Source organism: Artibeus jamaicensis, unplaced genomic scaffold, assembly GCF_021234435.1.
Source record: "Artibeus jamaicensis isolate MK-2021 breed Jamaican fruit bat unplaced genomic scaffold, CSHL_Jam_final contig_685, whole genome shotgun sequence".
In the NCBI taxonomy this organism is placed as follows: domain Eukaryota; kingdom Metazoa; phylum Chordata; class Mammalia; order Chiroptera; family Phyllostomidae; genus Artibeus; species Artibeus jamaicensis.
This window is the reverse complement of record NW_026521924.1, coordinates 6,700,798-6,713,430: the sequence shown is the minus strand read 5'-3', so window position 1 is coordinate 6,713,430 and position 12,633 is coordinate 6,700,798. Positions and strand designations below refer to the sequence as shown.

The 12,633-nt window shown below is 38.1% G+C and overlaps 1 protein-coding gene across 2 annotated transcripts in view; it reads left to right on the top strand.

Moving 5' to 3' along the window:
* SNAP25 (synaptosome associated protein 25) overlaps nt 1-11,726 on the top strand; it is a 79,154-nt gene extending 67,428 nt beyond the window's left edge. For both annotated transcript variants that reach the window (XM_037136452.2, XM_037136451.2), the window contains exons 6-8: nt 2,142-2,267; nt 4,820-4,964; nt 10,445-11,726. In XM_037136452.2, the coding sequence (XP_036992347.1) occupies nt 2,142-2,267; nt 4,820-4,964; nt 10,445-10,513 (340 nt within the window). In that variant the 3' untranslated portion in view covers nt 10,514-11,726. The remainder of the gene's footprint in view (nt 1-2,141; nt 2,268-4,819; nt 4,965-10,444) is intronic.
* The last annotated feature ends 907 nt before the right edge of the window (nt 11,727-12,633 follow it).

Genomic DNA, 12,633 nt, shown 5'->3' with positions numbered 1-12,633 from the left:
GGTCCACTGTTAATTAAGACAGTCCCATAATTCACTAAAATGACTCATTTCAAAGCATTCCAGTTAGTCAAGATTTCACTGTATATCTTTCAGTGGCTACTTGCCACCAAGGGAGATTTCCACCTGTTTTGTGATAAATTCCAAAGACATATCTTCCCCATTCATCAACTGAGTGTGGAGAAAGAATGGAGGCCGGGCCCCTTAGGATGGATTCTAATGTTTGGATAAAATGATGACCCCTACAAATTCCACATATTAGTGGGCACAGATTTCTTACTGCACAGGAGACCCTATCTGAGCTTCAAAGCTTGACCGAAGTGTTCCCTTTGTGTGTAAATAATGCTGTAAAAACCATGTGTCACAACGCAGTGTCTGGTGGTGCCCTGGACTCTCTGGGGGCTTCGCCCTGTCTCGGCATGTTTCGAAGGATTATGGTAGATGTACGGCAGTTATGTGAGTCTATGTGCAGCATTGTGAGTGCAGTGATTTGCCTTCTTTCGGAAACGCAAACTTTCCTACCCCCTTGACTTTGCCAAAGATGGTATACCAGACATTTACATAGCAGAAAACATCACCGGGTCCATGTAACTTCTTTTAATGTGAGAAGGAATAGGATGGGAATTTGAGGGGAAAACAAAGCAGACACTGAGCTCTATTAATTTTTGGATCCTGTCCCACTGAGTGGCCCATGGTTCTTTAGCACAGTAAATTATGACAGCTCTAAAGGCTGTGGCTTTATATACTAGATTGTGGGAGTTATTAAGATTGTATCTGTACAATTTTCTAATGTGTCTCCAGGGTTGTTTGTTCCCCAATTAATTTTTAATAGTAGAGCCAGTTTTAATAGATAGCTATGGTTGTCTAGTTAAAATTTTAAAAAAGTGGCGGTAAATGTCTTTAATAGAAATTATGAAAATGGGACCAAAGGAAGTATTTTCATTTTTGGACTAAAAGGTGTGTGGTTTCTACTATGCAAAGAACCTAACAACATCTTTGATTGCCTTAAATTACAACACACCCACCAAAATAAGCTGCACATGTTTCTATTGGGCACATCAGGTATGCCTGGATTTTAAGTTTCTCTCCAAGGCAGCTCAGTGAAATATGGCCCGTGAAGACCACACCAGTTCCAGAGCACTCCCCTCGTGCCACATCCAGGATAGCTTGAAGTAGGAGTTTGTACTCACTCCCACCCTGCCCTTGAGACCTACAAAGAAGCAATTGAAACTGCGTTTCAAATCCTCATGAAGGCTATTACTGTCCTGCTAGTGCCTTTTCCGAGAATGGTCAACTTCTGGAGTAGTTTGGCTTAAATGAGAATGCTTCACTTTCTACTCATGCCTGTAGCTGGTGCATGAAGATTATGTAGAGGGGTGTTCCTTTTTGATGCTAGATGGCTTGTTCTTTCTTCTATTTTCCTGCATTCATTTCACTATGCCTCTTTTACTTTTTGTCTCTGTGGACAAAGGTTTGTACATCAACTCTGGATGTATGGTGACTGTTTGGAAGTACCGATATATTATCTAATTCAGATCATGTTAGAGGCAACTCAGAGACCATCACCCTTGGCCAACCACCAATCCTTTATGTCCTTCATGCAGAGTTGGAATGGTTAGTTCCATACATGCATTGGGGGAAATAATTCAACAGGGAATTTTTCATGATAGTGTGTAAAAACTCAGTGGAGTGTGTTTTTCTGGAAGGCAGTGTGTTGCTGTGGTGTGATGTATACGTTCTACTTGGCAATCTTGTTTTGTGTCTGTTTGCCAGTATGTTTTACTGTGTGTTTTGTGTCTCAAAATATAACCATGTCACTGAAATAGAACTGATTGCCCTCAAGCTACCTTAATCCTTGTCTTAAATCTAACTAACCCACAAAAACAAACCAAAACAAGACAAACTGTGGGCAAAGGTTACAGTCTTGACAATTGCAATTGATCCAATTGAAAATGAAATGCTGAGTAGTTGAGGCATGGTGGTGGCCAACTCTTTGGGTCCATACTATGATATATCGGTATTCTCTAATGCCTCAAATTAAAACTCATTTGCTTGGTTCGGTCCTTGGCTTGAAGAGATAACCATTGCTGTGAGCTTGATGCTCCACCCCCTTGCCTTTGTTACTCACCCTCTTTTTCGAATAGGCTTAAATCAAGTGATGCTTATAAAAAAGCCTGGGGCAACAATCAGGATGGAGTGGTGGCCAGCCAGCCTGCTCGTGTGGTGGACGAACGGGAGCAGATGGCCATCAGTGGCGGCTTCATTCGCAGGTGAGCCTTGTGCAGTCAACACTGTAGCAGCTGTCTATTTTGTACAGCAGACAACCCCAAACTGACTGGTTCTTAAAACAACACCCATTTTATTACTTATGCATCTGTACATTGGCTGGACAGTTCTTCCGACAGCCTCTTCTAGGCTCATTCATTACAGGCAACTGGGTGTGGAATGATCCAAAAAGAAGCCCTCACTCATTTGTTTGGGGCTATCAGCATTTGCTAGGGTTGGCAGGGGCTGCAGGAGAGTGTCTCTGTTCTCATCATGTTTCTTTCAGCAGGATAGCTCAGGCTTCTTACAGGGCGTGGAAGCATTCCATGGGGCAGGCTCCAATTCGCAAGCACTTATCAAGCCTTTGCTTGCGTCATGTTTGCCGAAGCCTCATCAGGCAGAGCAAGTCACATAATCATATCCAGGGTCAATGCTGCAGTAGACAGGCATCTCATTCCATGAGTTTAATTGAACAAAACTATTAAAGAAATTGTTTACAGGGGTGTGGGCAGTGTTAATAACAAGAACTGATAAAGCATTTATGGATTAGCAACAGCAAGAAGAGTTCTGAAGGGACAGGAGAGAGCTGTTATCATAACCCAGCAATAGCTAGGGCTCTGGGCAGAGGTGATAGGTAGAGAAATGCAGCCGCTGCCAAAACTATTAACAGCGAGAAATGAGAAAGGCAATAAATGCCCCAACTTGTTACTCCTCTTGCCCTCCAACTTCTCATTGGCCATTTGCCAAAGTCCTTTGGAAATTAGAGGTGAGAAAACCTGAGTGATACAGTACTGTAGAGAGGTCAGCTTCTTGGGGCAGAGAGCAAAGTTCAGAGAACAAGTCTGGGGGTACAAAGACAGAATACTGTGCATACCTGGCTTCTTATTAATCATTTCCTTCGAGATCTGGAAGCAAAAGCCAAGTTAAATATCTATTTTTGAAAAATCTCATGTTACACAGATCTGTCAATTCAGAACTCAGCTTTCAGGAGACCAGAAAACAGTTACAGTAACAAATATTTCTGTCGTTGAAAAGAAAAAAAATACCTATCCCCTATTATAAGCTACTACACTAGGACTCATCAGTGACTAGGTAGTTTTACAGCTGTCTACACCCAGGCCACTAATGATGCCAACCAATAATGCAGATTCAAGGGACAGGTCACTGTCACTTAGGTATAAGGTCTAGATATCTACCTAGAGCCTCATAGATGGCAATTTTATTCTTGTTTCTATCTGCTCCCAGGGAAAAGAAAGCAGGGGATCTCAATCCTGCCTGCATATTAGAATGACTGGAGGAGTGTTTTGTTTTGTTTTGTTTTGTTTTGTTTTGTTTTGCTTTGCTTTGCTTTGCTTTGCTTTGTCTTAATACAAGTGCTTAACCCTAATCCACACCAACTGAATCAGAATCTCTAGAAGTGGGACCTAGACATCTGCAGTTTTTAAAGCTCCTCAGGTGATTCTCATATGCAATCAAGGCTGCTAACCATCAAATAAGAATATACCTTAGCTGTTGACAATCATTTAAATAAGCTTCTCTTCTATGTTAAAAAAAAAAGCTAAGAAATGCTCTCTTAATTTTTCTGGACTGGGCTGCTTTAAAAACCTCAGTGGGCTAGTCTGCATTAAGAGCTACCATGGGGGAAGGATTTTAAACCCTCTGAATACTTTTAGCCCATCACCATCTGTAGTGAGAATATGTTATTTAGCCAGAACATTCTGGAGTAAGTGTAAGTACCTACCATTTACAATAAGAGTTACTGCCTTTTTAACTTTCAAGCTGAGCTATAGAAAAAAAAATATGACAAAATGGCAAGGCACTTTGAGAGACAACTCCTTTCTTCCCACTCAAACTGGAACAAAAGTTTTTACCACAGTTTTTCCCCCTGAAATAACTGATTCACAATGTCACCGAAAACCCCACAGCATTGAAATCTAAGCAAATAAAAATCATCTTAAACAAGCAGCTTCCTCTGAAGTTCTTGGGAGCAAGCAAGATTAGGAGGCAGATTGAAATTATGATTACTGTTCCCATTGACATTTGTCCCCAGCGGGAAAGAAGGGAGCAGAGACATGCTCTGCCTTAGCACAATGGCTTTTTCCTTCATTCTCAATTTGGCTCTTGGAGATTTTGGTTGACAATTTAGAAAGAAAACTATAGCTCCATCTTCATTTTCTGACCTGAGATCCTCCCAACTAAAATAATTTTATTCTTAAAAAGTGAAAATTGGGATAAACGTATGAAGGGACAAAATAATATGCTGGCAGAAGTGCCAGGGGTAAATAAATTAACCTATTTAATAATAGAAATTCTTTAAAAATAGAAATTCAAGGCTTTAAAATGCATTATAAAATCACTTTCTAATAAAGTAAAGGAAAACAAATAAAATTATTTCCTAATGTATACAAGCTAAATATTGTCCTCCCATTGAATGGAGATTTCAGATAGGTAAGATTGATACCTAGAGGTCTATGGATTTTTTTCCTAAGTTTTAGATCCTCGGTGTTCAATTTGTCTCTCAACTTTAATCCATCAAAAATTGCTGTTTGTTTCCCAGGGTAACAAATGATGCCCGAGAAAATGAAATGGATGAAAACCTGGAGCAGGTGAGCGGCATCATTGGCAACCTCCGTCACATGGCCCTGGATATGGGCAATGAGATCGATACACAGAACCGCCAGATCGACAGGATCATGGAGAAGGTGAGCACGTGGCAGTCAGCACGTTTCCATTGTTCATTACTTCTTCTGAAGTAATCACTGAGAAAGTGTGAAGGGTATAATGAGACCCTCACACCACGGCAGTGCCTTCAGGCACAATGGTAGAAAATTTTCATCTACCCCAAGATAAAAATTTAGCAACGGGTAAATAAATAGAGGATAGAATTTAATCTAGCAGATATTCCTCAGGGGCACCTCTATTTTAGGCATTGTGCTAGGCATCATAGAACATGTAAAGATGAGAAAGATACCATTCCTGCTGCCTAGAAACTCAGCTTAGGGGAGGCTGTTAGCTTCCAGATGAATTTATTACCACAGAAAGTAGTTCACTGAGACAGCCACAAATAAAAATGCTAAGTAGGTTAGATGAGGAAAGATTTTAAGGGTCGAGGAATGGGAAAATCTAAAAAAAAAACAAACAGTGAATTTGAACTGAGTCTTGTAGGATGATTTGGACCTTGTCAAGTGGATGTGATTTAGAAATAAAAATCAAGAAATGGGGGAAAGAATAGTTATTTTAGTTTAACCAGAGGATGAATATAAGCTTTGATTTTTATAAATTCCAAAGCTTTAATGATAGTTCAAAAAGGCCCAGATTCCATTTCTGGTCCAACAAGACACATATCCAGATTTCAAAGTAAGGAACATAATGTGACATAAGGTCAAGTTCACACAAGAGCACCAGAAGTGACTCCAAGACTGAGCCCATAGTGTCACCAAGAGGCATAAGGAAGAGTAGGGAGAGTAGAATGGGGAGGGGTGGGTTTGGGGGCTTGAGATTAGAAGGGAAGAGAAAGGAATACTGAAAAGCTTTTATTAAAAAAATTGGGGACACCAAAACCTAACATTCCACATTATATAAATCTGATATAGTTTCAATGTCCTTGTATTCCACCCCTCACCAATCGAGTATCGACTATTACAATGTCTTCAAATGTCCAAATGACAAAAGGAAACAATAGACACATTATAAGTTTAATGATCACTGTGCATTTATAATCAATTCTAGGTAGCTAATCTTATCATGTGTGAGTTTATTCCCTGGGAGATATTTTGAAGTTTTGAGCCTGAGACCCCAAATCTCCTTTTATCAATTTATTCTACTTTGGTGAACAGAGAAGGATGTTTTTGAGATCTCTTGAATCATAAGGCTAAATATTCAGTTTCTTGGTACCCAAGCAATCTCCACTGATGTGAAAAAAAATAAGCAGACAGAAAGGGAACAATTTGCCCTGTTGTGTTCTATGAACTCCATACTAAAAATATCTGATTTCAAAATATTTTACCTGATCAATATTTAGCTGTACAAATGTCAGTGTTGGTTGGCAAAATGCTTGTGCTTTGCTTACTTGTACAAGTCATGACATACTTACCATTGTTTAGAGCCTTTGATAGTCTAAAGCTTTTAAAGCTGAGCAAATCAATAGATTTTAGAGTGATATAGAGAGTTTTAAAAAGCACTGGAGCCAACACAAACTGACCTAACCCATTATGGCCTAGAAAAATGAACTAAAAAAATAATTGCTGAACTACCTTCCAACAGAAAAATGATTTGAAAAAACAAGCAGCCATTTTCTATTAATGGACCCAATTTACTCAAAGAGGTAGGGAGATAATGTATCTCTAGCTCAATTAGAGTTCTGGAAGAGAAATTTTACTAAGAGAGAGGGGTCAACCTTTATTGATAGAGTTGGACTTTAAGCAAGAAAAATTGTTCCTGGAAAGGCAAGTGGCACTTTAATTCTGCCACTTTGCAATTCTAGTGATCTTCTTTAGGGAAAACCTTTCATTCTGGGCCCAATTTACTACAAGGACAAAGACACATGCAGCTATATGGTTTAATCAAAACTCAGGATGGGAAATAGCCATTATGGTTGGTATCATTCCTTGAACACTGAGTTGCTTAAGGCGTGGGAAGGGATCTAATTGCCTTTGAATAACTAGCTTTTTCTCCCCCCATAATTACAGTCTGGATATGATTTAGTTAGAACCCATTTCATCCCAGCATTGCCCTCCATGCATGTTGTGTGGGCTTCACAATTCACAGACTTTCACCTTCTCACATATGTTCTCACTTCTGATCATAGGAAATGGTGTGCAGAGTCTCCCACGTGCCTAATACTAAATCAAAATCACACAGTAGGAGGAAAGAGAATTTTATGGTGTTTGTCTCATATGCTGTCATAACCCCAACAACAACTTACAGCTAATTCCATCAATAATGATCCTTTCTCATCACTTTGATTAATAATAAAGTTTGGGGAGTTCAAAACAATTAAATTTTCAATATATGCCCATAGACTGTCAAGAAATGACTTTGCCCTTTAGAAAGTCTTGCTTTCTTTTTTTAAAATTTATTTATTATTGTTCAAGTACAGTTTTCTCTTTTTTACTCCCATCCAGCCCACCTCCCTCCCATTTCCATTCCCCTTAGTTGTTGTCCATGTGTCCTTTATACTAGTTCCTGTAAATCCTTCTCCCTTTTCCCCTGAAATTCCCTCCCCTCTTCCTTTTGGTCACTAAAAAATTCTTGCTTTCTAATTAGGATATTTATATATACAGATGGACAAAAGTAGGTTTACAGTTGTTTGTATGGACGATAATACAATAATTAATACATAAAATACAAGAATAAAATGTTTTGCATACTAAAATGTTTTGCCCACCCCACATATATGTTTCTAAGGTTAAAAAAAGTACTATTGTTTCATAAAACTAAAATGGGGCAAGTTATATCAGATATTTTATGGGAACTGTTGCTAAGGAAATGGTGATGTTCAAACTTCAATTTAAATTTGTCAGGGGCAGATGCCACACACACGGTAGAATACAGTGAGGCTGAAGCTTTCACAATCCTCAGATTCTCCTACCAACAAAAAAAACATGATGTTTGAAAACTAGGATCTTGAGTCCAGGAGGGTTTTCCTTCACCAACTTCATGAGCTGGTTTTCTCATTTAAAAGATAATAACGAGAATAGTTCAAACCTGGGATCAGAACTGGCTGCTATAGTGGATAATGAGCCTCTGCTTCCAGAAGTCTGAGCTGTGGCCTAAGAACTACCTGCCATGGTCTGAATTTGAGATTTCCAGCATGTTCGGATGGATGGGCTAACTGGCTCCTTCTAATTCTCTTACTGGCTTTCCAGTGGGCATCTTGGCTGTCCCACAAGGACAAATCTTGGCATATCTTGGGTATGCCAGCAAGTTCAGGATCCTCTAAATAGAAACATGGAAAGTGGGATGAGATGCATTCCATAACTACAGTCCTAAAGCCTATAAATAGAATAAACACAGAAGCATTCTCCAAATACCAGAAAGACATCTAAAAGGAGATTATCTCAGGATTTTCTTCTAAAAGGTACTACTTCTGTTATACCAATTATAAAGATGTGGCACCTTTATGTCTGATATTGTATGGATTGGAATTTTTATATACTTCAGAAAAAAATTAGGTGAAAATCAGATGCTCATTGAACATGGGTCTGTTTCAGCTCCTCCCAGATCCTTTGAAGATGTCCAGAAAAACTTCATGTTCACCTTTAAAATATCCTCTTGCTCCACCATGTGAAGGTCACAAATGCATTCTTAATGCAGGAGGTCCTAGAACATTTACCTCCAAAAATGTCTTTCATTTTGAAATGGATAATTTTTTTCATTTGAGCTTTTCTCAGTCTGGGAAAATAACATAATTCAATCTGCAGGAACATTTCACATTGGTCAAAGCCTATAATATTTTTTTGCACCAATGTGTCATTATTTTCTGATAGGAGTTGTAGCTAAAGAAGAAAGATTTAAAAGCCAAAAAAATTGCCCTGGCAGGTGTGGCTCAGTTCGTTGGAGCATTGTCTTATAGAACAAAAAGTCATGGGTTCAGTTACCTGTCAGGGCACATAGCCAGGTTGCAGGTTTGATCCCTGGGGCTCATACACAACTGATATTTCCCTCTCACATCAGTGTTTCTTTCTCTTTCTCTCTCCCTCCCTTTCTAAAAAGCAATGAAAAAAAGGTCCTAGGATGAGGATTAAAAAAACTAAGTAAAATTGAAGATAATATCATTTTCCAAATTAGGAACTCAAGATCAAAAATATGAGTCTATGGATTAAAATAATCAAGGAAATTTAATGCTCTCCCTGAGTTGTTTTGAAAGTCAACTCTTGATAATCTAAACAGAGGTTGGAAATTGTTGCCAGATAATTTAGAATTATGAATAATCTAGAAATATTTCTGTTTCCACTTGGCAAACTTCTATTTGAATACAGATAACTCTCAGGTCCTGGGACTTCACACTTAAACTGAATATAGAAGACCCAACTTGACAGAGATTATAATGCACCAAACACAGTAGTAGAAGCAAAATCAGTAATCATTGAATAAATATTGATTGACAGAAAAACAGTTCAGTTTTCCTAGAATGTTTAATTTTTGCCTCTACTTGCTGACTCATGTTTCTCAGTGATATTAGAAACAGTTTATTTTCTAGGGTCTGAGGTTTATCTTGGTAGCAGCCCTGGGTTTCACACTGTATATATAACAAAAGGTAGCTCAAGCAGTGAGATTATCACTCAAGGCATGAAAATATGGTAAATGTTCTCATGTTAAAACAAGTCAGTTTTCAAACTCATAGAAGTGGGTCTTCAAGAAATGGGGCTGTAAAATAATTAAACATCCCAAAAAGCAAACCAAATTTTCACCTAATAATAATTGCAAGATAAGATATAGTGAACACTTAATTTTTGCATAACATTATTCTAAGCATATTGCGTTTTCCTCTTCACAGTAAATCTAAGAAGTAAAATGATTAACATAATAATTAGCACTGTGGACTCTGACTCCAGGCTGCTTGTCTTCTGACTCTGGTGTCCCCACTTATTAGTACTATGACTTTAGACAAATTGCCTAAATCCTCTGTTCAAGGTTTTCTCACTTGGAAAGGGGAGCTAATAACAGTATACACTTCATAATTGATGTCTATCTTGCTGTTACCAAAGTTGAATGAATGAAACAGAGTATAAACTGATGCTTATTAGCAGTACTCTCCATTGCCCCCAGGTTACAGATGAGATAGCTGAGGCCCCATGATATTAAGTAATTTACTCAAAGTAACACTACTAATAAGGTACCCATGATTGTAACCCAACTATACAAATAGTAATAGTTCAACTCAATGCAACAGATGTGAGAGCCTACCATAGAAGTCATTAGGTATCATTTCAGGAGAGAAATACAAATGATATAACTCTGTCCCCAAAAGGACACTCTCTGGTGGAGAAAATAGTCATGAGAACTAAGATTAAGTTTCTGTGGTCATGTGTACATATAGTAGAAATGCAAAGAAAAGATAGTCAACTCTGGTTAAGTTACGAAATGCCTTCATCCAAAAGAGTATATTTTAATTGGACTCGCAGGGATGAATGAAATGTTAATGGCTAACCTGGATCTTGTTTTCTTTCTCCTTTCCTAGGCTGATTCCAACAAAACCAGAATTGATGAGGCCAACCAACGTGCAACAAAGATGCTGGGGAGTGGTTAAATGTGCCCACCTGTGTTCTCTTCCAAATGCTGTCAAGCAAGGCAGCACCTTCATGCTTTTCTCATGGTATTACCTAGTAGGTCTGCACACACACACATCAATCCACCCTCATTGTGAATGTTGTCCTGTGTCCTCTATCAGTTTCCCCAAAATATTATGTCTTTTATTCTTTCTGAGTCTCTTTGTTTCCAAAGGTTGTATATAGTAGTCATTTGGTGGCTCTAACTCCCTACATAAGATGTCTTGGTTTTCATTTTTCCTTTTCTCTCCTCAGTGGCGTTTGCTGAATGACAACAACTTAGGAATGCTCAATGTGCTGTTGATTCTTTCAATCACAGTATTGTTCTTGTAAAACTGTGACATTCCACAGAGCTACTGCCACGGTCCTTTCTTTGGGTGTCAGGCTCTGAAACTCTCAAAATTTGCTGTCTTTGGTTCCTCATGGCTGTCATCTATGATTTCATGATTAGACAATGTGGAATTATATAACAGGCATTGCACTAAAAGTGATGTGATTTATGCATTTATGCATGAGAACTAAATAGGTTTTTAGATTCCTACTTAAACAAAATCTTTCCACGACAGTAGCATACTGATGAGAAAACACACGCACACGCAACAACGGCAACAACAGAACAACAAAGCATGCTCAGTATTGAGACACTGTCAAGATTAAGTTATACCAGCAAAACTGCAGTAGTGTCATTTTCTTTCTGTCAATATATAGACTTATTAATCATAATCATCCTTTTTTTAAAAAAGAATTTTAAAAAAAGATGAATTTGACACACTCACCATTTAATCATTTCCAGCAAAATCAATGTTTGGCTGAAATTATGTCAAATGGATGTAATATAGGGTTTGTTTGCTGCTTTTGAAGGCTGTGTTTTGGAGAAAGCTATCTTGCTGTGAAACAGTGTGGAGATGTAAATTTTATAAGGCTGACTCTTACTAATCACCATTTTTCCTGTGGTTTGTTATCAGTTCAGTTCTCTGTTGCTTAATCTAGAGCTATGCATACCAAATTGCTGAGATGTTTAGTAGCTGATAAAGAAACCTTTAAAAAACAATATAAATGAATGAAATATAGATAAACTGTGAGATAAATATCATTACAGCATGTAATATTAAATTCCTCTTGTCTCCTCTGTCAGTTTGTGAAGTGATTAACATTTTGTAGCTAGTTTAAAATTATTAAAAATTATAGATACCAGATGTCTGCTTTAACTTCTTCATGGACCCCATCTGATTTTGCATTCACACAAGAAGGGAAAGCCTGGTCGCTCTGTCCCGTTGCCTTCAAGAAGCCAATTCTATGTGCTGAGGACACTGAATGGAAAAAACGAAGGTGTCTCTTAGACACAATTCCAGTAGCGGTTGAAACTTGGCTTGATTTTTACAATCTGTTTCAAAAATACTTGTGTGTAGATTCAGTATTGGCTGTGAGAAGATATCTAATTTTCCAGAAGACATCGGAAACATAATATGTGGTGCTCAGACGTGGTCCTAAATAGATTCAGGTATATTGGTTGTCAGTCTACCCTTACTCTTCCTTCCACTCCCCGGTATATTCCTGCCAAAGCTGAGCCCTCCACAACCACCACTGCTGCCTCGACTCTGTAACAGCTTTCCGACATATCATACAGATCACTTATTTAAAATATAGAATTCAATGGTTTTTAGCATATTCAGAATTGTGCAATCTAATTTTAGAATATTGTCCCCCCAAAAAGAAACCTGATACCTATTAGCAAGCAGTCAGTCCCATCCCACTATTCCCAGCCATAGGCAGCCACTAATTCATGTTCTGTCTCTCTATATTTGCCCATTTTGAACATGTCATATGAATGGAATGAGACAACATGTAATTTTCACGATCAGCTTCTTTTATTTAGCATAATGTTTTCAAGGTTCATCCATGTTGTAACATAACAGAGCTTTATTCCTTTTTATTGCCAAATAATATTATATGGAAAACACACTGTGTTTATCCATTCAGCCACTGATGGGCATTGGGATTGTTTTCACTTTTTGGCTATTATGAGTTAATGCTTCTATGAACACTCATGTATAAATTTTTGTGTGGACATGTGTTTTCAATTCTGTTAACATCAATATTT